This window comes from Leishmania donovani, chromosome 8 (assembly GCF_000227135.1).
Source record: "Leishmania donovani BPK282A1 complete genome, chromosome 8".
Classification (NCBI taxonomy): Eukaryota; Euglenozoa; class Kinetoplastea; order Trypanosomatida; family Trypanosomatidae; genus Leishmania; species Leishmania donovani.
This window is the reverse complement of record NC_018235.1, coordinates 185,932-212,693: the sequence shown is the minus strand read 5'-3', so window position 1 is coordinate 212,693 and position 26,762 is coordinate 185,932. Positions and strand designations below refer to the sequence as shown.

General features: G+C 62.6%; 8 protein-coding genes across 8 annotated transcripts; all 8 read right to left on the bottom strand.

The window, feature by feature from the left end:
• Positions 1-218: 218 nt before the first annotated feature.
• LDBPK_080530 (hypothetical protein, conserved) lies at positions 219-7,205 on the bottom strand (the record flags this gene model as incomplete). Its single annotated transcript, XM_003858570.1, has 1 exon — positions 219-7,205. The coding sequence occupies one exon, from the start codon at positions 7,203-7,205 to the stop codon at positions 219-221; it is 6,987 nt and encodes a 2,328-aa protein (XP_003858618.1).
• Positions 7,206-9,367: 2,162 nt separating this feature from the next.
• LDBPK_080520 (ribose-phosphate pyrophosphokinase, putative) lies at positions 9,368-11,890 on the bottom strand (the record flags this gene model as incomplete). The annotated part of the gene is made up of 1 exon (XM_003858569.1): positions 9,368-11,890. The coding sequence occupies one exon, from the start codon at positions 11,888-11,890 to the stop codon at positions 9,368-9,370; it is 2,523 nt and encodes an 840-aa protein (XP_003858617.1).
• A 686-nt stretch (positions 11,891-12,576) lies between these two features.
• LDBPK_080510 (hypothetical protein, unknown function) lies at positions 12,577-13,677 on the bottom strand (the record flags this gene model as incomplete). Its single annotated transcript, XM_003858568.1, has 1 exon — positions 12,577-13,677. The coding sequence occupies one exon, from the start codon at positions 13,675-13,677 to the stop codon at positions 12,577-12,579; it is 1,101 nt and encodes a 366-aa protein (XP_003858616.1).
• Positions 13,678-14,476: 799 nt separating this feature from the next.
• On the bottom strand, positions 14,477-15,727 carry LDBPK_080500 (hypothetical protein, conserved; the record flags this gene model as incomplete). The annotated part of the gene is made up of 1 exon (XM_003858567.1): positions 14,477-15,727. The coding sequence occupies one exon, from the start codon at positions 15,725-15,727 to the stop codon at positions 14,477-14,479; it is 1,251 nt and encodes a 416-aa protein (XP_003858615.1).
• A 1,176-nt stretch (positions 15,728-16,903) lies between these two features.
• On the bottom strand, positions 16,904-17,752 carry LDBPK_080490 (hypothetical protein, conserved; the record flags this gene model as incomplete). Its single annotated transcript, XM_003858566.1, has 1 exon — positions 16,904-17,752. One exon carries the CDS (start codon positions 17,750-17,752, stop codon positions 16,904-16,906), a length of 849 nt encoding a protein of 282 aa, XP_003858614.1.
• A 2,600-nt stretch (positions 17,753-20,352) lies between these two features.
• LDBPK_080480 (small ubiquitin protein, putative) lies at positions 20,353-20,706 on the bottom strand (the record flags this gene model as incomplete). Its single annotated transcript, XM_003858565.1, has 1 exon — positions 20,353-20,706. The coding sequence occupies one exon, from the start codon at positions 20,704-20,706 to the stop codon at positions 20,353-20,355; it is 354 nt and encodes a 117-aa protein (XP_003858613.1).
• A 2,943-nt stretch (positions 20,707-23,649) lies between these two features.
• On the bottom strand, positions 23,650-24,537 carry LDBPK_080470 (hypothetical protein, unknown function; the record flags this gene model as incomplete). The annotated part of the gene is made up of 1 exon (XM_003858564.1): positions 23,650-24,537. The coding sequence occupies one exon, from the start codon at positions 24,535-24,537 to the stop codon at positions 23,650-23,652; it is 888 nt and encodes a 295-aa protein (XP_003858612.1).
• Positions 24,538-25,572: 1,035 nt separating this feature from the next.
• Positions 25,573-26,115, bottom strand: LDBPK_080460 (signal peptidase type I, putative; the record flags this gene model as incomplete). Its single annotated transcript, XM_003858563.1, has 1 exon — positions 25,573-26,115. The coding sequence occupies one exon, from the start codon at positions 26,113-26,115 to the stop codon at positions 25,573-25,575; it is 543 nt and encodes a 180-aa protein (XP_003858611.1).
• Positions 26,116-26,762: the final 647 nt, after the last annotated feature.

Sequence of the window (26,762 nt, the reverse complement as noted above, 5' to 3'; positions counted from 1 at the left end):
TCCCAAAAAAAGAAGAAACCAAGCCAGAATCAAGAGAAAGCACGAGTATGGGGCCAACCACCGGGCTCGCTCACCACGCCACACCCCCTCCCCGTCCGCTGAGCACGTCCCCACGAATCCGACGAGCTGCGGAGTAGAAACACTTACACCCATCCACACACACACACACACACACACACACACGTACACACGCAGGTGGTTTCGTTCTCTTTCCGCGATCATCGCTGACGCAGCGCCATGCGAGCCGTCTGCTCGTGTAGCATGACGGATGACGTTGCATCACTTGCGCCGCCGCTGTGCCGGGTGCGCGGAGGCGGGCCTTGCCGGGCGACACTGTACTCGCGATCTGCATCCGCAAGGCCGCCTCCACCACCGCGCATGATGTCGGATGCAAGGGTGGCAGGGGCGCCTGTGGTCACGAGACGCAACTGGTTCACGATGTCGCCGGCGCTGGGGCGCCGTGCCGCTACGGGCGATAGCATGCTCGCAAGGACGGACGCCAAAGCATGTGTGTAGCCCGCCTCGCCGATGACCTGCATAACCTCATCTTCCAGCGCACACGAGCGGGGCCAGCGGAGGCGGTCATCGGCAGCTTCGTCTGGCGGCTCCACATCCACGCCATCGCCCTCGTCGCCGCCTACAGACCGCAGGCCGGCACCACCATCGCAGCTCCACCCGTTGTTGCCAGGGCCGCCACTCGGCACCCCTGTTACGGCAAGGTCGTAGAGGTCGCCGAGGAGTGCCGCAAACGCGCGCTGGGCAAGCCGCGACGCGCACGTGCACGTGGGAATTGCAGGCGGCAGCGTGTCTGCGACGCCCTCGTGCGCGCGGACACGAGAGCTGCCGGCTTCAGTCGCATGTGGCGGGCTCAGCGTAGAGGTCGGTGTGGAAGCGGACGTTTGGTGGTGGCGGTGGTGCTGCTGCTGCTGCTGCGCATCCACAGTGTCGGCGCACATGCCGTAGAGCAGCACGCCAAGGCTCCATATGTCACTCGCCGTGTCCATCGCCAGCACCCGTTGGATGAGCACCTCATACACGCTCGAGCTGCTGCGGCTTCCTTCTCCACCGACAGAGCCTCCTCCTCCCTCGGCCATCCGCCGACCACCGTTGTTGCTGTTGCCACAGAGTTGGCGATCCACATCATTGTGATGACGGTGCAGCGCCTGTGACGTCGGCTGCGTAGACGATGTAGACGGCAAGCCTGTTGCCGCCGTGGTAGTGCTCGCAAACAGAGGTGCGTTAGAGAAGCTCGACGGCAGTCCACGCATATCACCGCCCAAACCCCGACGGCCACCGTCCTCTCCGGTGGTGTTCCGCAGCGGCTGCAGAGTCACGTCTGCCACGGAGCCTCCGCCCGGCGTGGTGGTGGAGGCAGCGAGAGCTCCTGGTAGCAAGGGGTCCACGGCCGCCGCGGAGGTGCGCTGCTGAGGAGGAGCCTGGCGGTAGTGGCGGCTGCCGCGCGGCACGCGGGTGAGTCCTTCCGCCTTCCACATGGCGGAGGTCAGCGCATTCACCTCCTCGCAGGTGAAGATACCGTCCTCGTCGATGTCGAGCTCCACGTCTCGATCGTCCATGTCTTCGTCCGCGTACGGGTCGTCGTGCCGCTGTAGTTGTGGCTGCTGCTGCTGAGGAAGCACACCGAGGGCTTGCTTGTCCCCTGTCACGTTCGCTCCCAGTTCGTCACTAGCAGTCGCACGCAAGAGGTTTGCTGAGCCCACCGCCGGAGACGCGGCAGGCTCGCGCGCGACATCACCACAACGCCGATGCGTGAGGCTATCACCATCGCCGCGTCGACGGCCGTCGCGGCGAGAGCTGGCCACGTGTTGCTCTCGCCGGTTTCGAATGGAGTGGAGTGACGAAGATGACTGCGTCAGCGATGAGCCGGGCACGGCGAGACCGGCAGCAGCGCCACCTTCATCACCGTGGCCAGACTGCGACAGTGTGCAGAGCCGCCCCCACAACAACTCCGGTGCGACGTGCGTGGGCACATCGATAAAGGTGAACAAGAAGTCAGCTAACGCCGCAATGCAGTCCTCGGATGGAAGGACGCTGCTCTTCGTCGTGATGGGCGGCGGCGACGATGGGGGCGGGTCAAGCCGGCGCAGCCAGCAGAGCCCAGCCGGGGCCTGCCGAAGAGTGGAGCGGGTCGTGCGCCCGAAGCACCCGCGTAGCCGCAGCGGCAGTTGCACCGTCAACCACCACGACATGCCGCCGTCTGTGAGGCTGATGGGCAGGTAGGTGTGCGTACTGAGCAGATGCCGTGCACGCTCCGGCGGCCACAGCTGTTCGTCTTCGTGTGGCTGTAGTTGTGGTTGCCCTTCCTGCGGCGCGTCGTGCGAGAAAGCCGCCGTGGATGATGACGCTGTAGCGCCAGCACGGAACAGAGAAGGCGGTGATCCGATGGATAGCGAGGAGCGCAAGACCGGCGAGCCAGCTTGCCAGACAGCGGTGGCGGCAGCTACCAAGCTGCTCGCCCGCCAGAAGGACGCGTGCGCAGAGAGCGGTCGTGCGGCGGCGGCAATGCCGGCTTCAAGGCGACGGTCCCGCCATCCACCTTCTCCTTCTCTTGCCTGCTGCGCTCCAGGTACGCGCATTGTGGCAGCGGCCATGTCTAGATCGCCGTTCGCGTCCTCGAGTCCACCGCGACCGCTGCTCACGCCCATCTTCATCCCTGCCAGTGCCGCCGGCGTTCCAGCGACGACCACACGCCGTCGTGCCACCGAGAAGGAGGCCGGCTCCCGCAGCAGCACGTTCGTCTGCTTAATGTTGCCGTGCAGGATGGGCGGCGACTGCGCGTGCAGCAGCTGAAGCCCAGTGCATACTTGGAAGAGGATGGAGCAGAGAAGCGACTCGGTCCAGCAGTGGTGGACAGGCGGCACACATGCCGGAGATGCGGAGGTTCTGCTGCTCAGCCCGGTGCGCTTCGTGTCCTTCGCGCCCGTCACGTCAGCAGGAAGCAGCTGCACCTGCTGGCAACGCAAAATGAAGTCGGCAAGGTCGCCGCTGCGCTCGTACGGCATGACCAGGCAAAGACTCCACGGCCTGAGTGTGGAGGGCTGGAGCGGGTTCACGCAGGCAGCCCAGCATACACGCGGAGTTGACTGCTCGGGGAGGCTCTGTCCTGCTGACAGCATCGGTGTGCATCGATGGCGTTGGCGGTGATGAGACGCCTTTGCTGGCTCGGCGTTCGCGCCGGGCCAGACATGCCTGCGATTCCATTCCACCGCAGCCTGTGACACGCTTAGCGGCGTCAAGCGGCCGCTGCGGTCGACGTGCGCGTGCTGGCTGCTGCTGTTGCTGTTTTGCTGCTGAAGAACGCTCACCTCGTACGATACGAACAGATCCTCTGGCAGCAGCAAGAAGAGCGAGAGGACGACGTTCACCTCGTGAGCGTCGAGCCATGCGCAGCTGTTGTCATCGTCGTCGCCGTCGATTACGCGAGCCTCGTTCGCGGCAGAAGACAGCGGCGGCAGCGGCTGACATCCCGCTCGGCTTGCTGTGGTGACGATGATGGCACTGCTGTCTCGTCTGCTCGTTGGTGGTGCCGTGGCATCCTCGGCATCCGTTTGCGGCGCCTGTGCCGCAGCACCTCCACGGCTGCTTCTACCGCCGCTGGCCACCTCGCGGGCGATGCCGCATGTGAGTTGAGTTGACACATCTAAAGGCCGAAGAGCGGCGGCAGAGGACACCGTCGACGACGTGTCCGATGGGCGGTACCGCCGGTGAGGGCGACGCGACGGGGCACTGTTGCGGTGCTGTCTATACACCCCTGTCGCACCCAAAGCCTCTGTGACAGCGTCCGCTTGAAGGTCGCGGAGGCGCTCGCACAGGCGTGTTATGAGGGCTCGCGTGGCGTCGTCAGGGCACTGCGTGTACTTGACCACGACGGCCGTGCTCTGGTCGTGCCGCGCGGCCCACAGGGACGAGGTGGCGGTGGTCGGGACGCCTGGACTGAGGGTGGCGGACGCTGCTGGGAACGACGATGGTGGCCGCGTGAAAAGGGACGAGCGCACGACGGGACTCGCATCGCCATCCAGCATGCGTACCCTTCGGTTCATACCGGCACCCGCCCCCCTCACTCGCTGCTGCTGCACCCGTAGCGGCGGCGGCGGCGGCGCCTTGCGAAGCGCAAGGAAGCACAGAGAATGTGGCCCTTGGCCGATCCGCGAGAGCACGCGATAGCGGTGTTGGTGCAGCCGCAGCACATCCACCGCTGTCGCCAACATGCGCGCTTCACTGTCCTCCTGCGCGCTGCCAACCACCTGGAGGAACTCGGCGTACGTTGAAATCGGGTACAGGCCAGGCTCGTCGTCATCCTCGACATCTGCGGCTTTGTTGGGCTCGCCGCTGCCGCGGAGAAGACGCTTGCGTCGGCCTTGCCCGTTGTGCCTCGCGGCGCCGCCGCAGCTGCGGCCGCGAATCCCGGGGCTCGCGTGCTGGTCACCTGCGCCATCGCCGCGGTCGAGCAGGCTCATCACCAGAAGCCCATCCTCCGGCACATGCTGAAGCCGCGCAGCGAGGAGCACTGCCACCAGTAGCGTAACGATAGACACGCCAACGGCGAGCATGAAAAGCGGGGAGCTGGTGGTTTTGTCGGCAGGGTCGCGCGTCGGAGAAGGACGTGGTGTTGGCGTCGGCGCGGAGGTGGTGTGGCTGTTGTCGAGGATGCGCAGTGGCATCATCGGATTCAAGATGGAAAAGGACTGCCGGATGCGGCATGTAGGCCACAAGGTTGGCCGCACCACGTAGCTGAAGCATACGTACACCGGGGTCGTGCTGCCGCTGGCGCTGAAGAGGATAGTCGCGTTCGGGGAGCCGTCGTAGGCGCTGTCGAGTGTGCCGGCGGTGTTGCCGACGCAGTCGCGGCGACTGCTGAGCCGGACAGCGCAGACCACATTGTCATCGTCGTTGTCGACAAGCCGATTCCACCTACAGTAGCGTGTGTAGTTGAGGTCTCGAAACGCTAGATGGATAATGCCCTCGGAGTTGGTCTGCAGGGTGAGCGCATCGGGCCACAGCGGCGTGGGCATCGTCACGGCGAGCAGCTCGGGGCGGTCTCTGTCGTAGCGCACGTCCGGCAGCTCCCGCTGAGCCCAGCGAAGCGTCGGCTCCCGACGGACAACGGCTTCCGTGCCTTTGCCGGTGGCACGGAGAGTTGAGGGGTCACCGTGCAGCTGCGGCACCACATGCTGCCTGCCTGATGGATCGAGAAGATCAGCAGCAGCACTGTCGCCTGCCGCGGTGACCACCTGTGACCAGACGTCCTCGCCACCGAGTGCGTAGTAAAGAAGGATCGTGTCCGCCATGACGGGCGGGTCCGGCGCAGCAGCCGGGGCGGGGCGGCGGGCGTAGGGCAGTGAGATAAGGGTCGGCTGCATCCATGAGTAGCGGTACTCCGGCAGCGGCGCCGATGAAGACGACGATGAGGCGGTGGCTGAAGAAGACGATGACGTCGATGAGGTCATAGGCGCTGCACTGCTGCTTCCGCTGCTGTCGAACACGGCCGTCGATCCGGCGTGATCGTTGTGGCGGCTACTGGCCTGGGCATCCCGGCTTGCCGCACTCTCGGTTCCGGCGAACGCGCGTGCGGCAGCGTTCGGCTTCGCTGTTCGAAGCAGCGTCACCGCCGGCGGTGGTCGCAGGACCAACGGCGCACGAGCGGCGAACGCCTGTGCCAGCCTCGCGCGTATATCCAGCGCCGCGATATGTCCCAGGTTGTGATCGACCAGCACCACCTGGCCACCAAATACCGCCACGTGGCAGCCGTTGGGTGAGAGAAGAATGTCCTCCACGGCTGTGCGTGGTAGGGTAGAGGAGTCCACCGGCGACACGCAAATGCTTCCACCTATCTGCAGCGCACCACGTGGCGCGGCGCGTGAGCAGCCGCGTACTCTGTCGGGCTCGAAAAACAAGAGATCAAACAAGTAACGCGCCACTGGCTGCAGTGGCGCCGGTGACGGCACGGACCGTGACGGCGGTGATGATGGCGTGTCAGAGCGGGGGGATGCCGATGACTTCCCTGGCGGCGTCGCCAGCTCCTGAACTAGATGCAGCGGCTCACCGCTCACGGCAACGCGGCTGCTTCGCCTAACGCGGCTCTCCTCTTGCAGTGCCCTAGCTTCGCGAGTCGCGCTGGCCGTGGTGTCGGCCTCGTAGGTCCAGCCGCCTGCAACGGCAGCGAACCCGGTCGATGTCGCTACGGATGGCTGCAACACAGGTGCGGTCAGGAAGGCGACATCGGCGTCGTACTTGCGCGTGACGACGTTGAAGGAGTCAACGCTGGCCGTGACGCGCTTCCCGGAGAGCAGGAAGCCGCCAATGATGAGCAGTTTGTTTTCCGTTGCGAGAGCGGTGCAGCTGGCGTTGACGCGCACGCGATCGGCGGGCACCTTGAAGTAGGTCAGGTTCACTGCTGGTGGCGGATCTGGGCCACCGACACGCGTGCTCGCGTGCGCCGTTCCTTCCGGGTAGAACGCTACCACCGGCGCGTAGGCTGCCTGCATTGCTTGCAGCTCCTCTGCCGTCATGCTCGCCACCTCGGCTGGTGATTGCGTGCTCATGGTGCAGCTACGCGCGACGTAGACACTATCGGTGAGCGTGACGGCTGCGTAGCGGCCAGCGAAGCCTAGCCCGGAAGGCAGCGTCAGCTGCGGCAGCGTTGTGATGTTGCCTTTGTCCACGTTCAAGGAGAGCAAGCGCTCGTGGTACGGCGAGGTGACGGAGGTCGCCGCGCTTGCTCGGTGGCGCGATGCGGCAACCCTCGTTCCTGACGCCCCGACGGGTGTGGCACAAGTTGCCGTGGCGCAGCCGCCGAGCAGCAAGATGGAGCTGTTCAGCAACGCAATGGCGGGGTAGAAGACGGGGTACGGCAAGAGCGACTCGTTGAGCGTGCGCCACGGTGCGGCGGGGGCGGCGGGGGGCAGGCCGTTCGGGCGAATGAGAGAGGGGGCCGCTGGCGTCTCAGCCGTGATGGAGGGTGGCGCTGCTGCATGGCGGATGTAAGCGTAGCAGGTGGAGAGCGGTGCCGTGACGGCATGGAGGGCGATGGCGCATGCCAGCAGGAAGTGAAGGACGCGGAAGCCACGACGACACTGCAGCCCGTGGGGCCCACGCGTGCTGCCGGCGATGCTACGTGGACCTAGAGAGATCGAGTTCCATCGCGCTCCCGCCGTCCCGCTTGTGCTGTGCACCCGCGAGGTGCCCATGGAGAACTTGAAGACACAGAAAGACAAAAACGGAAGGGGCGGGACAGGCAGGGAGGCACATGAACCCCCCCCTCCCCACACTATTCCAACAACAACAAGAACGATTCGGCACCGGCTTCTAAGAACACGGCACTCTCAGGGGTCAGCGGACGATCATGAGCGAGCGCGGCGAGGACCAGTGGACGCGCCAAGGGTTTGCGACGGAGAAGGGGGCAGGGCCGTCCGCGCAGTCTAAAAATGACACGAGCCGTGATGACCGTGGGTGTTGGAGGAAAGCAACGCAGAGGCCAAGCGCGGCGACGTCAAGACACGATCCGCGACCGGGACAAGCACCCGCAGCAGCGGCAGGGGCAGCACGGATACACGGAGTGCGCACCACCACCCCTTCCGTTCACAAGAAACAAAAGAGAACACAGAACGCACCGCACGGCGATGCGATTTCTCTGCGCGCACGCGTGTGTGTGTGTGTTGTGCGTGCGTGCGCACACAGAGATGAAGAGCAGGGAGAAGGGCGGGCAGAGACCCAGGCGCAAGTCGAATTCGATGAGCTTGCCAGGGCAGTCGTTGAGCTAAGAAGGTGTTTTGATGCCAGCCTGGAAGAGGGCGTGTGTGGCCCAACGAAGTGACCACGCAAGCGCGGAGCGAAAGCGGGACACGAGAGAAGAGACAGCAGTGCGTGCGGGACAGAGGGAGAGGCAAGTTGGAGGGCTGAGCTGGCTGGGTGTGGCTCGGTGGGTGGGAGGGTTGCCGAACGGACATGCCGTGATGGACAAGTCACCTCACGACGCCACCGTATAGACAGAGCCGAAGAGAGAGAGAGAGGAGGGCCGCACCTCGCTCAGCTTCACCTTGCCCCCTCCCTCCTCCAAGCCCTTCCCCTCGTCAACTAGACGGCCTGCCGACCTACCGTAGCACGTGGTGTCGAGCAGAGATGAGACAGTCAGCTGATAAGGAGGGAGGCCCCATCACAAATGATCGCCGCGCTTGTCATCACCATTCCTGCCCGTCGCTTCCCTTGCCCCCCCCCTCTCGGTTCTATGGACTCACGTTGGGCATACAGGTTTCTTTGTTTTCGTTTCTTGTCGCGCGTCCTGCTCCCTCGAGTGGCGTTCTCGTATTCGACTGTGCATGTCTGTGCGCGGGGACACGCCAGGGCAGGGGAGGGGGCGAGGGAGCGGAATGGCGGTGGTTTTTGGTGCTGCTGCTGCGCTGCTTGAGCAGTTCTACTCCATCTTGAAGGGCGCTTCCGCTCATTCGCCCTCCCTCTCCCTTTTTCCTTTTTTTTTGGTCTTTGTTGGCGGCCGCTTTCCGGCGCACCGGCGTTGAAGTTGTTACGGGAATCGAATACGACAAGGTGCCCCCAACACAGAACCATCAAGCAATGAGGGGGGGGGGAGAGGATGGACGGAGCCAAGAACACAACGGTGGTGCGTGCGTTAGGGTCTCTGTACCCGTGCCCGTGTGTGCGTGTGTGTGCTTCGATGTAGGCACGAACTGTAGCAGAACGTCCGCGCGCACGTATCGGTGCTTCGGCGCCAGATGTGCTGATCACACGCACACACACACACACACACACACAGAAACACACAAAAAAAAAACAACAAGAGGGGTGGGGGCGGGGAGGAGGCAGAAAAAGCGGTGTCGGCGCGTGCAATCCAGCGCTCCTCACCACACAAAACAAAATATCAAACAACAACACAGGAGGCCCGGACGTCCGCGAAGGCAACTTATAACACGTCCTTCTCATCACTCTCCTCATCCTCATCAGAGCAAGGGGAAGACGATCGTTGCGTGGGTGCTGGGGCCGAGGACACACGACGGATGCTCAATCGACATGATCCGCCTTCCGTTGCGTTATCTCTTCTTCATCACCTAACCGTGCTCTTACCCACACAGAGAGACATATATGTATATACACACACATGCCACTGCTTCCACCATCAATGCATCACTTCGCCCCACCACCACTACTACCGCCACCGCCACACGCACACACGGGCGAGTGCGTCGGAGCAGTTCCCTCCCCCTCACAACTTTTCTTCTTTATGTCGTCTTCACCGTTTGCTTGATCCTATTTTTTTTTTCTTCTCTCCGCATCACGGCGGACGCCGGCACGGTTGTCGCACCGCACACGCACGTCCGTGCGTGCGCGTATGCGTGTGCTAGGACTTGTCGAAAAGTGTCGCGAGCGTGTTCTCGGTGTGAATCTTCTCGATCGCGCGCGCGAGCAACGGCGCGATCGGCACGACGCGCAGCTTGCGCGCCAGCGCCGGGTTCTTCATGAGCTCGTCCTGATTTACGCTATCTGTAACCACGACCAGCTCAATGGGCGACTCGACCAGTAGATTGATTGCATTGCCGGACATGACCGCGTGCGTCGCGACGAGGATGATGCGCTCTGCGCCCTGCTCTTGAAGGCAGCGCGCCACGTGTGCCATGTTAATAGCCTCGTCGATCACAGTTTCAATGATGATGCACAGGCGGTCCTTGACATCGCCGACAAGGACGTAGTTCTTGTACTCATTGCTCGCTGTCTCCTTACGCATGATGAGTGCCTGAGGGCCCTCTTCCTGTTGCCGAAGGGCCTTCTCGATACCAAGAGTGCTGCTGCTGCGTTGCATGTCCGGCTCGCCGTGGCGCTGCAGCAGAAGGTTGTGGGTGCCGCCGTGTGCGGTGGCGTTCGTGCTGGCGTAGTAGCTGTGCGTGCTGAAACTCACGGCCTGTGATTCGCTGCCAACGATGGCGACTAGCTCCGACGTCACCGCATCCGCCGCGGGCGGCGTAGCAGGGCTATGCAGGTACTGTTTCCCCTGGGCATCGATGGGGGTGTTAACGTTGATGTGGCTTGTCGCCACGCTTGCAGCGGTGCTGCTGTTCGGCGTACCCCACTCCGTGCTCCGCGTCACTGGCCCGTGCTGCTGCTGCTGCAGCTTGCACTCGTGCGCCACCTCCCCAGACGAGGAAAGGCCGGTGCAGCGGTGGCTTTCTGCTATCACGCGCGGAATCTCGTAGTCGTGGCGGTTGGTCCGAGTGGTGCACGCCAACGGCTGCGTCTCTACCCGCCGCACCGCCGTGCACACCGACACGAACTGCGTGGCGCTGTCGAGGTTGTTGTAGCGCATGAGCGCATCCGCGTACTCCTTCGCACGACCGAGAAACTCGCCGCTTGGGGCGACGACCGTAATGTTCTCGAAGGTGTTCCCCTCGCTTTCCAATAGATTCGAGACGTAACGCACAAATTCGTACATGGCAGAGGCGCTCTCTATCGGGATGGAGAACATGCCCTCCACCTGGTCGCTGTGCATGTCCACCGTGATGACGTGGTGGCAGCCGACCAACTCAATCATCTCCGCCACGGCCGAGATGGAGGCGACGTTGCTCGTGTATGCAAGATACGGAATAACCGCCGTAATGCGCGCCGCCGCCGCGAGCTGTGCCGAGTGGACTAGCAGCGCCAGCTCCATCAGCGCCCCCGCGTTGCTGAGGTTTTCCGACTCGAGAGCGACCATGGACTGCACGACGAACACGTCGTCGCCACGGACAGGGGCCTGCAGGTTCACGCTGACCTCGCCGTTCGCAAAACGGCCGCAGCTGTTGCCGGGATAGCGCGGGCACTGCAGCACCTCCGTGATCATCTTCTCGCAGAAAAGGCTGCACGTGCCGGAAAGCACTCGCACCGCAAACGTACCTGGGCGCTCGTGGTGGGGAAAGGCGTCGGCGACGAAGAAGGTCTGGCTGTTAGGCAGGATACGCTGCGCGTTGACGCCGGTGCGGTTCTCGTACTGCTTCATGTGTCGGACGGCCTGCTCGTACGTGAGTCTGAAGACGGTGCCGTACACTACAATCAGATCGAGCGCCGCGCTGCGAAAGTCGATGGAAGGCTGTGAGATGTTGCTCGCGTAGATGAGCCGGTCAATGTTCACGACGCGCTGCAGCAGCTCGAGGCTGTCGCAGGCGCACCGCTCCTGGAACTTCTTCAGAATCTTTCGGAACGCTTTCAGGTTGAGGGCGCGGTACTTGACTATGACTTCAAGCTTCAGGTAGAGCGACGGGATGTAGTTGCGCGGGAGCTCGTTGCGGATGTGGTCCTCGTTGAAAGTGCGTAGCTCCGCGACAGCGTTCACAAAGTCGCGCTCGAGCTTGATGAGGTAGCGCTTGACGCGCATGTACGACTCATGCAGCTTCTCGAAGAACCTCTCCTGCAGCTGGATGCGGCGCTGGATAAGCGCCGCCAGCTCCTTGTCCGTCTCCTTTAGCGCCCTGAAGCCGGGTGTCTCGAAGAAGAGTGGCGAGAGCGGGTCGGTGAACATGGTAGTGGTGATGTGCTGCTGCCGCCCTCTCGGTGTGACGAAGACGGGCGAGGCGGGAAACTCCTTGTCATCGCGCCGGCCCGTCGGCGTGACGGCGGCGGACGTCTCGCACAGACAGGGCTGCACGGGCTCCACCTGCAGCGGTTCCGTAATCGTCAGCGTCGACGTCAGCGATGGCTCAACGACGCTGCGGTGCGCATACCGGTCACGGTACGTGGACTCCAACGCTTGCCGGATGTGCTCGATCTTCTTTGCAATCGGCTTCAGCTCAAAGTAGGAGACGTAATTATCCAACGTGATCTCCGTGTTGTACTCGCTGAGCAGCTGCCGGTGGAAGGCCTGGCCCTGGGAGAGATCCTTGCCGGTCTTCAGCATCAGGCCCGTGTAGGCGTGTGTCGGTGGGGCGGTATGGCGGGGTGGGGGTGGGGAGGAAGAAACGAGATGGTTAGGTTATATGTACGCGTGCACTCCAGAGGTTGCCTGTGAGGTGCGGTGGTGCTGGTGAGTGCGGGGGAGGGGGGAGGGAGGAGGGCTAAGGATGAAGCTGGTTCGGAGCGATTCGCTTCTGCGCAAGGCGATGAGGACGACATAATGAGGGTGCATGACGGAGTGCGAGTATGTCAGAAAGACCGAGAGCCGTTACGGCCTTGCCTGCTTACGCGCGCGCATGAAGAGCGTGGCCTGCAAACATACGCGCATGCACGCGTCTACTTTGCCCGTTTTTTTTTTGGGGGGGGGGAGGGGGTGGGGGCGCTCCTCTGGCGTACCTGGACGTGAAGAACAGCAGCAGTAGAGGGGCAACGGAGCCGAGGGCGTCTTCTGGCTGCTTGTTGGGTACACCATGACACAGCTAGCGAGACGGGAAAGGAGTAATCTGTCTGTCTGTGTGTAGCAGAAGTGAAGAGCAGCGTATAGCAGGTTGACTGTGCTGCGTTGGCGACGGCGAGGCAAGGGAAACCGACCAGGCCCGCCGTCCCGCCAAATGGCTCATCTGCACCAACAAAGGATGCTGCACCCGCGCACGAACAGATTACAAAGAAGATGTAGGGTGAGAGAGAAAGTCACAGGAAGTCCAGCACGCAGATCGTGCTGAGACCGCGTCGCACGCCACTCGGCACAGAGGCGATTGCTGCGGCGGTGTACCGGCGTATCGCTCGCTGCTCCGCGTGCGTCATGTAGGGTGAGCATGTGAGGTTGTCCAGCCGACGCCGCTGCGGACGCGCTGCTGCCTGGTGCCCCTGTGGAGGCGCAGCAGTGCATGTGCGACCTCCAGCCGTCGCAGTGCCGCTCAGGCGCCGGTGCAGAAAGAAAGATCGCCAATCGTTGCTGAGCATCGAAGAGACATCGGTGGCGGGCGAGTTCATGTCGCCCGCTTTCGCACCCCCGTGAGCGAGAGCAGCGGCCACCGCTGCCTTCTTGTCGCCCCGGTGACCCGCCGACTCTCCGCCGCACCGCTTGCCACCACCGGTGATACCGTTGCCGTCGCTGTTGCCGCCCGTGGCTGGCGTGGGCTTCGCGGCGTCGTTGGCTCCGTTCACTAGCGGGAGGCGAGCCAGTAGGCCTTCCCAGAGCTCCCCGTACGACGTCCATTTGATAGTGTGGGTAGGCGGGGAAGCAGCCTCGGTGGTGGCAGCGGGAGCGGTTGGTGCCGACGCATCGTATGCGCTCCGTCTAGCCATGCGTGCCGTCTGCGCAGTTTGCACCCTGGCCCCACCTGCAGCCCCAGCACCACAAGGCGCAGGTGGCGGCGCAGCGGTGCCCAAGAGCAACTGGTTAGGCTGTACACCATCCCTGGCGTCGGCGGGCGCTGTCGAGGGTAGCAGGCGCAACAGCGTCGCGGCAGTGTACGCCTCCTGCGTAGCGAGATGAAGTAGCTGTGCCCGCCACGACGTCGCCGCACTCGCATGCCGTCGCGGATTCGATGCCCCCACGGGGGAACTTGTCACGGAGGTCCGTGACAAGCTCCCCTTGCGGAGCCGCGGTGCAGCACGGGCGGTTGCACCGGTGGAAGTCGATGTGCTTGCAGAGCTACCTTTTCCGACGGCGTGATCAGGGGAGGGCGAGCGCTGCTGCTGCTGCTGCTGCTGCTGCCGCTGCTGCTTCGCGGGAATGCGAGGCTCTTGCACCGCAGCGGCGTGCCGCACTTTGCGCGACGGCGGCATCTGCCACGAAGAAGGCGTGCTTGCGCGTGTTCGTGCACCAGAGCTGCCGATGAAGGGGAGGGGGAGGGGGCCGACCCTCAAGTGGCGGGGTCAGGGACCTCAGGAGAGGAGGGAGGTTTGGAGCAAGACGAAGAGCACAGCAAATAAAAAAGAAAGAGGTGAAGGATTGGCCTGCGCGCGCTCGTGCAGATTCCGCCAAGAAGGGCTCGCGTGGCATGCATGGGGCGCGGCGAGCACTTTAAGAGATGTTGCCCGCCATCTACTCTCTCCGCCTGGCTTCTCGGTGCTACGGTATTTCTCTTCGCGCACAAAAGCACCGCTGGGAGGAGAGGAGGCAAGCTCGGCACTGCACGACAGTGCCACGTGCCTGACGTGCCCCTCCCCCCCCCCCGCCTCGGCAGACGTCACCTGCCAAGTTCTGTTTCGTTCTCGCGCATTGCCTCTCTCGCTCACGGTTTCGTCTGCGTGCCACTGCCGCACCCACCCGCCCATGGTTCTGTCTTTACGCCCAACACGTGGAACGCCATCGCGTTCTCCGCCGTGATGATACCCCCTCCCCGCGTCTACACGGAGCGTGTAACGCCGAGACCACGGAGCCGACCTGCCTTCGTGCACAGCGACATCACATGGCGCGGCCGTCATTGTCGCAAGCGCGCGAGGAAGCCAAGTGAGGACAGAGAGAGAAAAAGAAGGAGAAGGGGGGGGGGGCTGCGCGGCAGCTCGCCGCAGACACGCATCTGGCGTCGCCGTCTCTCCAACCCCCCCCCCCACACACGCACCATTTCCTTCAACGTAGAGCTCAGGCCAGAATGACGGAGATGGAGGCGACACCGCTGCAGAACAGTGCCTCCGACTGCGAGCTACCGTCACGGTCACCACCGCGTGCGTGGACGCCTTTGCTCCCCTTCACGACAGAACCCGTTGCCCCCGGGAGGTTCGTTGGTTGCGCACCAGGGAGGGCGAGCGGCACATCTGCGAACACGCCGGACCACCCCAGCACATCCATGGTGCGGCTGCTGGGCTCGATCGAGACGACGTTGTCGGCCACCGCCGTCGCTGTCACGCCGGTGGGCTGTTTGAGAGTGGGCGAAGTGGAGCTACGGCCGGCTGCGGCGCCGGCCGTGTGCTGCTGGCCACTTGTGTAGAAACGTAGCGGGCGCAGCTGGTGCACAGAGACCGTCGGGTCGCCATGGACGGTGAGCCAGCTCGCCTCCGCCGCATTACCATCGACCCTTGTGATGCGGCTAGCCGTATCGCAGGCTGCTTCACCGACGACGCCGGTCGCGGCATTTGGGGTTACCGTTGGGGCAGTGAGACTCCAGGGCCACCATCGGCTCCTCTTGCGCGGGGCCGCACTCCCGTGCGGCGTCTCCGAGCCCGGAAGGGGCACGACACCGATGGACACGGCGAGGTAGTCCATGGGCAGTCGCGCCGGAGACGCTGCCACAGACGACGGTGATTCTGGCAGCTGTTCGTGCAGGGATGCCGCGCCCGAGCCACGATGGTGTCGGTATAATCGAGTTGTCTCCATGGCAGTCATCCGTGGCGGCAACTGCGAATCCTGCGAGGGTGTCGACGCGCAGAACGGCGCCGCGCTTGCGTAGCTGCCATCGTCAACGCTGTTGTGACATTGTTGCTGTGCCACGGTCACTGCTGCTGCTTCTGCGCGCGCTGCTTCAGCCAGAAGGAGCTGGGACAGCAAGGTTGAAGAAAAGCTTCGGACGGACTGGCTTGGCGGCGATGCCTGTGCAGGGCTGGACGCGCCTGCTGTCTTGTCCAAGGCGCATACAGGCAGCACGGATACGGGGACGCGTTCCAGCGATACGGCAGCGCGACCGCCGTGTTGTGCCGGTGGCATGTGCATCGCACACTCCGCGTCCCCGGTGCCATCGAATGCGCGAGAGGGAGAGGGCGGCGGAGACATCCCCCGTGCGCTCTGCCGTTCTGACACGTTCGAGAAGCGCTGTAGCATGTCCGCCTCGTCCTCGTCGGTTTCGCGGTCGTGCGTGTTGGGCACGCGAGAGGCACGCACCGCCGCTGTTGTTGGCATGACAAGGCACGGAGGCGCGTCAGTGGTGGCGGCAGACGTGCGCGACCCGTTCCACCTTTTGTTGCCGCTAGAGTCGCTACCGGTGCTGCCGCCATTCCCCGAGTTGTGTGCCCGCCGGCACTCTGCAGCGGCGCCTGTCTCACTGCCTCCGGCGCCGGTAGCGGTGCTGGGTCTGCCGCTGATGCTGCCAACTCGCGTCCCGCTACTGCGCTGGCGCCGCCGCGCCGACGGCCGTGCCCTTGGAGGCATGTGTGCTGTATTTCGTCCGTGAGGTGGTGTGGACTGCGATTACCTTCGTCTAATACCTGCGTGTGTGCGTGCTTGTGCGTTTGCGTGTGAGCTCCTTCCATTTTATGTTTTGTGTTGTTGTTGAGGCGCCGAGCAGTCAAGCGTCAGCCGGTGCACCTCGCACGGTATGCGGTGTTCCTCCGCGCGTAGCGTTGTGAGCGAGCCACGAGTGATATGGAGAGAGGGACGGGTGCAGGATGACGATGTGTTGGGTCGGAGTTTGAGGGGAGAGCGAAGAGGGCGCGTTACGGCGCAACCGAAGCGAAGGCGTCACTCGCCGTTCCGCCTGGTGGTCGTGCATGCGTCTGTGTCTGTCTGTTTGTCTGTGCGCTTGAGGTGGGGGTGGGGGTGGGTGGGGAGTTACTCGCATCCGACCATGATGCCCTCTCTGCTGCTGCTGCCGCCGCCGAAGCTTAACCGGAGCTCGGGATCGAACGAGGACAGCGGCACCAGCAAGCGGTGCCATTGTGGCGCAGCAACCCCAGACGGTCACCCACAGTGACCAGTCTCGTCCCTGTCCGAATCCACTTGGGATGGCTGACGGAGGCCTCGCAGGCGGCGCGACGGTGCCACTCACAAGGTGGTGGTGGGTGGTGGGTGGGGGGAGTTGCGAGAACCACGCCGGTGATGACGCAGACGAGAGCAGAATACAGCGATGACGGTGGCAGCAGTAGCGCTTGTAAAGGGGGAGAGAGTGAAGCTGGTCACGACCACCTGCGGACCGCGGACAGCGGAAAAAAAAGGGGTGGGGGTGAGGTGAGGGATGGGCGAAAACGCAAAATGCACCGCCGTTGCGCGGTCTGGACGCGCGTAAGGTTGATTCCATGAAGCTGTCCTCTCTCCTCCCCCACAGCGTTTTTGCTGACGTGGTCGACGCCGGATGGTCATCTACGGGGCCCCTCGCCCACCACAGCCGCCGCGACCACCACTGCCACGACCCCTGCCGCTCGGCATCTGGCCGAAGCGCTGCATCGTCTGCATGAAGGCGCCAAGCTGACGCTGAATGAGGAGCATGTCTTGCATATCCTCCGGCAACGGCGGGCTGCCGTTCATCGTTGCCCGCTGCACTCGCTCGAGGGTCTCGCGTTGCTTTGGGCTGAGGGTGCGCATCGCCATGTCCATCATTTGCATCACCTGTGGAGACGGGTGCGCGACGGGTAACACGTTCTCACCGCCGCCGGCCCGCGCGGACGCCGCCTGCGCCTGCTCCATCGCACTGGAGCCATACACGGAATTGCTGTAGAGGTGCTTCAGGGCTGGCACGGCCGCTGGGAGCGCCGTCACCTGCGACTCGATCAGCAAGCAGAGCTCCGTGATGAGCCGCACCGTCTCCTTCTCCTTGTACATGCGTACCGCGTTCTTGAGCTGCTCCACAATTTCGACGCCGTCCAGCTTCGGCGCATCGCTTGCCTTCTCGAGGCTCATGTTGTCCACCTGCTGCGCCAGTACCCCGGATGCATCTTGAGAGCTCTTAGCACGACCACACGCGTCGCCAGTACCTCTGCCCACTGCACCGGCGCTGACGCTGCTGCAGATGCCGCCGGCTTCGGCGTTGTAGTGGTTGGTGAAGTAGTCCGCCTGTACTTCTTCATAGCGCTTCATGACGGCCTCAGCATCCGTCGGGGTCGGCTCACGGCTCATCGCAGCACGGACGCGCTCCTGAAACGCAGGTGTCTTGATGGCGGCGATCATGGCCTCGGCGTAGGTGTGGACCTCATCTCTCGTAAGTTGCGCCATGGCAGCTGATGAGGGCGGGGTGAGGGGAGGGAGGGAGGGAGGGAAAGAGGAGGTGGGCGCGCGCGCTTAGGAAGGCAAGCCCACGTAAGCACCGAACGCTACGGCGTTTGCCCAACCCGGGATGTATGTTTGAGAAAGGGACGGCGCAGCACCACTGCCGCGCGAGGCGAGTACGCAGACGCACCAACACGCCCCGTGCGTGTGTGTGTGTGTGTGTGTGTAAAACACAGGGAAGACCAAGGAAAGCCCGAACAAGGCGAACGATAGCGGAACGAGAGAGAGAAAAGGGCAAGAGAAGGATGCATGTGCTGCACGGCTCGCCGGAACGTGAGGGATATGACGAGCATCGACGTCATACGCGCCACTGGCCCTCTCCACGCAGCGGCAGAGAGCGTCGGCAGGAAGCGACCGCAACAGCTGCTTGCGCATTGCCCGCATCCGCTGCAACCCCTTGCAAGCACTCCTCCCCCATCACCACCACCACCACCACCACCACCGCCACCCCGCACAGGTGACAGAGCCGCGGTGATGCACAAGCGTGCTGCGATAGAGATGCGCACGTCATCGCATTATTCATTCTTTCAGCTGTGGCCTTCGCTTTTCCACTCTTGTACCCGCCCTCCCCAGCGTGTCCATTCCGCCGCCACCAAGCAATTCACAACAAAGCAGACGCACTGCATACACACGCATACAGCTCCGCCTGGCCCTCTGCTGCGCCGCGGCCGCGTCCGGCTCGTCTGGGACGAACCGTCCCCCTGTCAAATCGGGGCCATGCGTCGCACGCGCTCTTCCTGTCCTTCCTAGCCCGTTCTTCCGATGCGTGCTGTACGGCCGGTGCCGGAGACAGGCTTGGGCGGACGGCACGCATCGGGTCCAGGGCGGGCTGCGTCCACGGTCCTGATGCATGCCGCATGAGCTCAAGAAGGGTCCTGGCCAGCTCCAGGCCAGGGCCGTCTGAAACCCTGCACATTCTGCCTGTGTGCCGTGGTTTCGGCATCTGTGTCTCATCAGCCCACCCGATTGGACGACCTTGTCTGCTTGGATCGTTGTCTTCATCTGTCATTTTCCTCGATGCCACCGACGGCAGGGGGGGGGAGGGTACGCGCCTGGGCAGCTTGCCGGCATGCGCCGCGACAGGTGGGACGCGGGCATCAGTCGTCTGGGGCAGCAGAGGCATCCCACCGTCCCCTGAATCCGCATGCCTCTGCCAGGAGTGGGTGTGCCAAGCGGAAGGGGCCCGTGCCTGCGCACAGAGATCTCACAGCATGCTGTCCTCGGGGGGGGGGAGCATAGGAGGCAGCTACACACACACCCAACGGGGGAAGTCCATGCAGCGCGAGTGAGATGTGCGTGTAATCAGATCGTTGTGCGCAGGGTCACCGCGTGCCATGCGGTGTGCTTCGAGCTCCGCGCGATCCGCGGGTCGCGCGTGGAATACTGGGGCACATCGCCGGGTCGGGCACTCTCATAGTAGAATGCCTTTCAGCGGAATCGCCGGCATGACTGGTAGTGATCTGGCACAAACGCGAGGATCATGGCTGCAAGTCTCTGTGGCGTAGCGGCCGTCCCAGACATGTCCACCGACGCACCTGGTGGGCGGGCTGCAGGCTGCTTGGCTTCCCACAGCGCGACTTTGGGTACTGGACCCTGTATGAAACGACGCACGGAGGTGATTCCGCATAATTAGGGGGTTTCCGTTGCCTTCGTGCCGAAGAGGCAGACAGGAAAGGCGGAGCCACACCAGACCCATCGCAGATGCGCAGGCAGACGTCGCAGGAAGGTGGGATGGGCGGAGGAGGGGCGAAGAGAATGTGAGGGGGGGAGTGTGGGCGCCTCTATCTTCTTCTTGCCCTTCCTCGTACACCCCTTCGCCAGAGAGGCACGCTGACAAGCGTATACACGCCGAGAAGGAGCTGCCGCCACCTGTGCAGTGGTGAGGCCGCGGAAACGTCAACAAAGACAGCCTCCAGATGGGGAGGGGGAGGGGACAACGACGGCATCGGCAAAGAAGAAAAGAAAACGGCGCACCAACACCACTACAGATGAAGAAAGGATGCACCTGTATTCGGTTCGGCAATGTCTCGGGTCCCTCTCATGGGCTCCGCACACACACGCACACGCACACACGCAGAGAAAGAGAGACACAGAGACAGACAGAGATGCACAGAGACCACGCGTCGTGCATACGAGTACACATATGCGGATGTCTAAAACCGATGCTCATCGAATACCTCTGTGCCTTGCCGTCCTGCTTCACAGCTTCCTTTTCTTCTGGTTTAGCCAAGCACCAAGCGTCACCACCGGGGGGAGGGGAGGAGGGAGCGAGGCGGGGCGGTGGTGGTGAGCAGGCGAGGGCGAGAGGTGTCCCGGTCAGGGCGCGTCGGGGAAGGGGCGAGGGCGACGCTATCCGCGTCGTCCGCCACCTCTCCTTCAGCACCCGCCCCCATGTTTCCTCCCTCTGTCTTCTGTGACCCGCGGCTTAATCTCTGTGTTACGTGTATCTATTTCGGCTGCGCGTGCGCCACGATGGACGTTGCGAGGGAAGGAGGGAGAGTTTGGTGGAGATTGACACAGCTGCGCGTAGACAAACAAGCCGACCTTCATAGCTGCCTCACCACGCACCCGCCGGTCTGCTCTACCATGGCGTCGATCACGTCGTCGTCCTCCATCCCCAAATCCTCCGGCGTCTTCATCTCATCGATCGGCGCGCCGTCGAAGAGGAAGCGAACGCTCCCGCGGGAGATGCCCTGCTTCTTGCAGTACGCGTCGATCAGCTTCTTCAGCTGCGTCCCTCGCTTGATCTTGAAGAACATCTCCGCGCCGTCGGCGTTGACGACCTTCAGCGAGATCTGCTGTGCCGATACGGCAGCGGCGGCCTCCGCCTTCACTGGCGCTGGCGCTTCGGTGTTGTTGTTCCCTTCCGGGTGCTGGTTGGTGTGCTCCGGATGCTCCATTTTGTTTGTGCTGTGCGCTTTCCGCTTGCTGTGCTTCTTCGCTACGTGCGACGCGACGGCAGGGAGGGGAGGGGTGTACGCGCGTCAGGGATGGCTGGCGCACGTGGTTGCTTGCTTTGTATGGTGTGTGCGTGTGTGTGTATGCAGGGAAAGGCTGGAGTGTGATCGATAATACATGCTGGGGCGGCGAGACCGTAGAGGCACCGAGCGATGGAGAGATGGAACAATAAAGAAGTAAAGGAAGCGAAGATACGCAAGAGGGTTGGTGAGGCTGTGTGTGTGTGTGTGTGTGCGTGTGTGCTGAGGGGTGGGGGGTGGGGATGTCCCTCTTCTTCCTTGGCGCGCCCCCACTCTCGCTGCGACTGCCACAGCTCCCCCCCCCAAAACCCCCTCTGCGTGGGGCGGAACAGCCCTAGACGCGCGTACCCGCACACACACACTCGTGCTGCAGCCATGCACCGATTTCCGTCATCCAAGCAGGGCCTCTGCCTCAAACGCATCCCACCCGCTATCAGAGCCGAGGCGCACTCTTGCCAGTGCGGAGTACGTGTCTGTGGGTGTGCTCATCGCTGCTGCGCTTCCGCGCGCGCGTGCACTGTCACCAGAGGATCTATTATTTCGCTTGTTTGTGTCCCAGATGCACAGGCAAGCACATCACACTGCGGCATTAAAGCACCCACGCGAGTGTACACAACTCTCTTGAGCGCATCCTACTCATGTGCAGGCGATGGACGTTGCTCGGCCGCTGCCCAGGGCGGCGGCGGAGGCGTCTAAAGTGGCGACGGCGCTGCATATGGGTGCTGAACTTCGTTCTGTGGAGCTGGGGCTGCCTCCTTGACTGCTCGCCGTGTGCAGCTCTATGATGTCGTCGCGTCACCTTTCGCCTCTGCCACACTTTCGTGCCTGGTTCTGGCAGCGTCGCAGGCTATCTCGCACACCCGATGGGCACCTCCAGCTTGCCAATCGGCGCCTCGCCAACCCCTCCCTGCCGCTTCCACTCGACACGGCATACGCGATAACATGGTTTGAGGGCGAGGGCGAGGCTCAGGAGGGATGAGAGAGGGAGAGAGGGTGGGGGGGGGGGACACTGTCGTCATTCCTGGAGAGACACAACGAATCAACGGCGACAACGGGCACGGCGGGACAGATTAGTGGATGGCTGGGCTTGACATACAGAGAGATGCAGCCGTACAGAAGGCGGAGGAGGGGTTCTGGTGGGCAGGGTGCGGGGTAGCCTGGCTGTCACCACTGCCGTGACGGCCCTAACCGCCGTCGCGGCACAGAGACACAACGCAAGAAAACGAGAGAAGAGACAGGGAGGTGGCTGAGAAAGCGCCGGGCAGAATACCTCCCCCCCCTCCCACCACACACACACACACAAACAGACCGACAGAGACACACCCTCTGCACGCCAGACACACGAGGAAGAAGAACAGCGAGACCCCTATTCGGTTATGGTGGTGGTGTTGGTGTGCTGAAGCGATGAAAAATAAAGCCCGAGGGCGAATGTTTACGACGAGGACGATGAGTGAGACGGCGAGCGAGCGAGAGCGGGGTACGAAGTCGGACGACGCGTGACTTCCACGAAACGCGCCGCACCGTGTGCGGCCATTCCTCGATCGCCTAGACCGACACACCCGAACACACGCACGCAGACCGAGACAAGGCGGAGCCACGTTGCGATGCAGAGTTCGAGGAGGGAGGAGGAGGTGGTGGGAGCGCGCGGACGTCTGCGCATACTGAGAGCTTCCTCTCGCCATTTTCTCCAGGGCAGCACGTCGCCATGGTCACCACCTCTCTCGCTCGCCTACGCCCTCCTCCTTTTTCGTTTGTGATCCCCCAAAACAAAAATCGTGAGCGCGCACGCACACGTGCTTGCCGGCACGCGTGCGTGCGTGTTCAACCGATGTTGGCAATCTACCGTGCGGCTCACGAACGGGAGAGACGCGCGACCAACGACGAACAATAAACGACGACAGACGACATGTCGGCACGCGCACAGCGCTCTCCCACCCCCAGAAAGCCGAAAAAGGAACAACGCACACACACACAGCAACGCGCGAACGCAAATGAAGAAGACACAGAGTCCACCAGTGCCACCGTCGTCAAGCACGGGAACGCATGTAGAGAGAGGGAGAGAGGTGTGCACATGATTACCAGAACCCCATCCTCTCCTCCCTCTGTCCGCCAACAGAGGCGAAGCAACAGACATCTAAATCACAGGAAAAGAGCGAGCAAGAAAGCAAGCGCGACAGACACAGGCGCACACACACAGAGCATCAATGGGAAAAAGAAAAGATGTAAACACACACACACACGCACCACACGAGAAGGGTGAAAAGACAGGGAGAGAGGGAAGGACAAGACAACGCTTCACGACGTGTGTGCGGGTGCGTGTGGGCATCAAGGGAGACGTGGACGACACACTATGAGTGGAAGGGGGAGAGAGACAGAAGCACGCATACACGACCAGCAGGGAGAATCAGGGGACAGCGAGAGAGGGACCGAACAGAGGAAGAGACAGCGACGCACTCGCCATGCTTGTGCGTCTGTGTTGGTATGCCGGCCTCTCTGTGTGCTGAGGGAGATGGCGACGCATAACGCCGACACCAGACACCGTCACAAAACGCAAGGGAGGGTACAACATACACATATACACATGTGCACACACAGGCACAGACACACGCACAGAGAGAGAGGGAGCGGGAGAAGGGGAGGAGCAGATATACGCGTCAGGGATGCGTCTGTCGCCTACATCGACAACCCCGTCCACGCCTTTCGCTCGCACCCGCTGCTACCATTTCGCTTGCTCTCTCCCTGCCAAAGCCTGCAGTGGTAGCGCCACCTGCAGCCGCCGCCGTTGGGGCTGCTGATCCTCTTCTCTCCTCCGCTTCCCTTTCTGTGTTTCGTTCCCTGTGCGTCTCCCATTCTCGTTGGTACGCCTTACGGCGTGCACGAATCACCCATCCGATGCCGCCTATCCTGGGCCTCCACTTCGCTCCACATAGAGTTCGACTCGAGCCTATGCGCCGGCGCCTCTTTCATCACGGGCTTGCTGATGCGCACCTGCGCCGGGCAGCAGCAGAAGCAGCAAACAGAGAAAGACACAGCGGCGATCGTCAGCGCCATCATCAGCAGGGCGGCACGGCATCCCTGCGTGCACAGTTGATGCGTATACGGCAGCGGCGGAGGGCGGATGTACTCGTCGCACTGGGTGTAGTTCGGCAGGCACGTGACGAGGCCGCAGTTCTGGCGCGAGTTCGCGGCAGCGCACATCATCAGACGGCACGAGCGGAAGATATCGGTGATGTCGAACGTCTCACCAGGGCGGTTGCCGTGGGAAATCATGTCGGCCATAAGATCCACTTCCGTCGGATCGAGGTTCCCGCGGTCTTCGAGGTAACGCGTGTAGAGTGCCTTGTTTATGCACCGCCAGAACTTGGAGAAGCAGTCGACCAACACGTTACACGTCGTGTAGCCGCTCTCCATCCAGCCAGAACTGTTGCAGAAGAAGCCGCTCGTCTTGATGGCCGTACTCGTCGCGGCGCCCGTGCAAAGACACCGCTCCTTTACGCAGTTCGTGTAGGCCGGTGTCTTGTCGTAGGGCAGCATGCCGTACAAATCAACGATAGGCGGCAGGTACGCATTACAGGACGTGACGGTCGGCTTCGGGTTGAGGATGAAGCACTGCTCTTTCGTGATGGGGCCATCCGCGCGTGCCAGCCGCACACCAGAGGGCAAGGACAAGATAACGTTGTCACCGCTGAGGCACAGCGTGGCCGCCACCACGACGGTGGCGACGAGGAGCGGCGATCGCGTCACGGGGCGCATCGTTGTTTCGGCACAGCAAAACGAGAACGGGATGCGTGGATGTTTGGGTGGAGTGAGGGGTGGGGGGGGGGTGGGGAACAGTGAAAGAGAGAGCGTGAGAGAAGAACGGAAGGCTGTACTTCTGGTGAGTCCGGATGCTTGTGCGTGCGTTAACGTGAGGGTGCACACCGTATGGCTCAGTTGCTGTTGCCGCCTCTGCCTCGGTGCTGACGTGCGCGCGTCTGCGTGGGTGATGTGCACTGTTGAGATATGCGAGGAAAAGAAAGAGCGATAGTGAAGCCAGTAAGCAGGAGCTGGCGTGTGTGCGTGCGCGCGTCCACGTGAGGCTTATCGCATGAACGCCTCAAGGGGGCCTCCCCTTACCTCTTTCCGTTCAACTGTGCGCCACGCAAGCCATGCGTGCGCATGAAGTCTTCGAAAAGAAAGAAACGCGGCGCTGACACACTCTCACACATGTTGTCCGGTTGAGGTGGTGGTGACGGGGGGGGTGAGGAGGGGACAGGGAGAAACACCCCCCCCCTGCCATCAGCTCCCTCGTCGATGAATATATATATATATATGTGTCTGTCGCTCGATAGCTTCTTCTCCCCACGCACACACACACACAGAGATAGACGCAGCGCACCCCCTCTTCTCCCCCTTAAAGGACGCAGGGACGAATAAGCGACGTGTGCGGTCATGGGCAGCAGGCAGATGCACGGTCCAGGTGTTCAGACCACACACGGGGAGGGGGCCATGCGAGTGAGAGGAGCGGTGAGGGGAAGGGGCCCCAAATCGAAAGGAAGCGGAGTTGGCGCACTCGGGGCGCCCGGCGCGATGTGGGGGCATAAACACCCACACACACAAAGAAAATACACAATGACCTCGAGTGCATGTGCAGCCGACGTGGCCAGTCAACCACTGCCGCTTTTCGACCTTGTTACCAACAGCGGGCCCATCTACTAGAGTTCTTGGGCGCGTGCGTGCGGCATCAGCAGCCACGGCACATATCCATTCAATCCCAGCAAGAGCAGCGGCGGTCGGTGCCACCGCAGCTTACAGCTCCTGTGTGGAGGTCAGCATAAAGAAGCCCAAGAGAGCCAGCGCAACGTACTTGATAACCTTCGACTCGTTAAACACGATGGTCAAGTACCCGATGCGCGGCACGTAGGCAAACGTCTTACCGATAATCATGTCCTGCTCCACCCACTCCCGCCCGCTATGGAAGAGAAAGCGGTCGTCGTTCATGTTGTTGTCGCCCTTCGTCAGGTATAGTTTTTTATGATCCTCGGCACGCTCGTGGATGCGGTGGACGCGGTGCACAATAGGAATGTCCTGTCCCGGCAGCGTGTAGACGATGATGTCGCCCACCTCCACCGGGTACTCGGGGCGATGGTGCAGCAGGAGCACATCGCCGCGATGGTAGCCAGGCTCCATACTCCCGCTCAGCACCACGACGATGCTCGCCTCGCAGTTGGTGATCACCGCCGCGCCGCGCCAGCCCACGAGGACGACGCTCAGGAAGAGGCTGATAGTGACGACTTGTTGAACGACATCGCGGATGCGCAGGGACAGCAGCGTGTCAATGTGCTCGCGCATGATGCAAGCGGTGTGAAGGAAACGGGGCGTGAGACGGAGAAAAAGGGGGAGGGAGGGCGAGCAACCTGCCGATGCGGAAAGGCGGAGGCGCGCATGTGTGCATGCGGCGGTGGTGAAGACGGCACAAACGACGGAGGAGAAAGGGCGAGTGGGGTAGCACACACACACACACACAGAGGGAGCGATCGACGGTACGCATAAGAGGGCCACCGTCACACGCAGGTTGGCGCCGACTAGGCCACACACGCACACACAAGCGCGACTGCATTGTCTGCACGTGACCTTGCCGTTTTCTGTCCGCGAGCTCCGACAGTTCTGTCCTTCTCGAGCTCCTCACGGAACATCTGGAAGAGCGAGACAGAAGGAGGCGCACTGCAGCGCCCGAACCGACAGAGACGTCCGTCACCAGCCAAAACCGGGACAATCCCCCCCCCCCAACACACCCCAAACAGAGCGTGTCTGCCGTTTCACCGAAGACCATTACGGAGGGGGAGGATTAGAGAGTTCATTCGGTTGGGCACAGGCGCGAAGAGGGGCGAGGTGCCGTGGAGACGGGAAGAAGGCGGGGATGAGGCGACGGAAGACACGGGCAACGGCATCCGTGAACCAGTCATCACCACGCCGCCGCCGCTGCCGCCCACCCACCA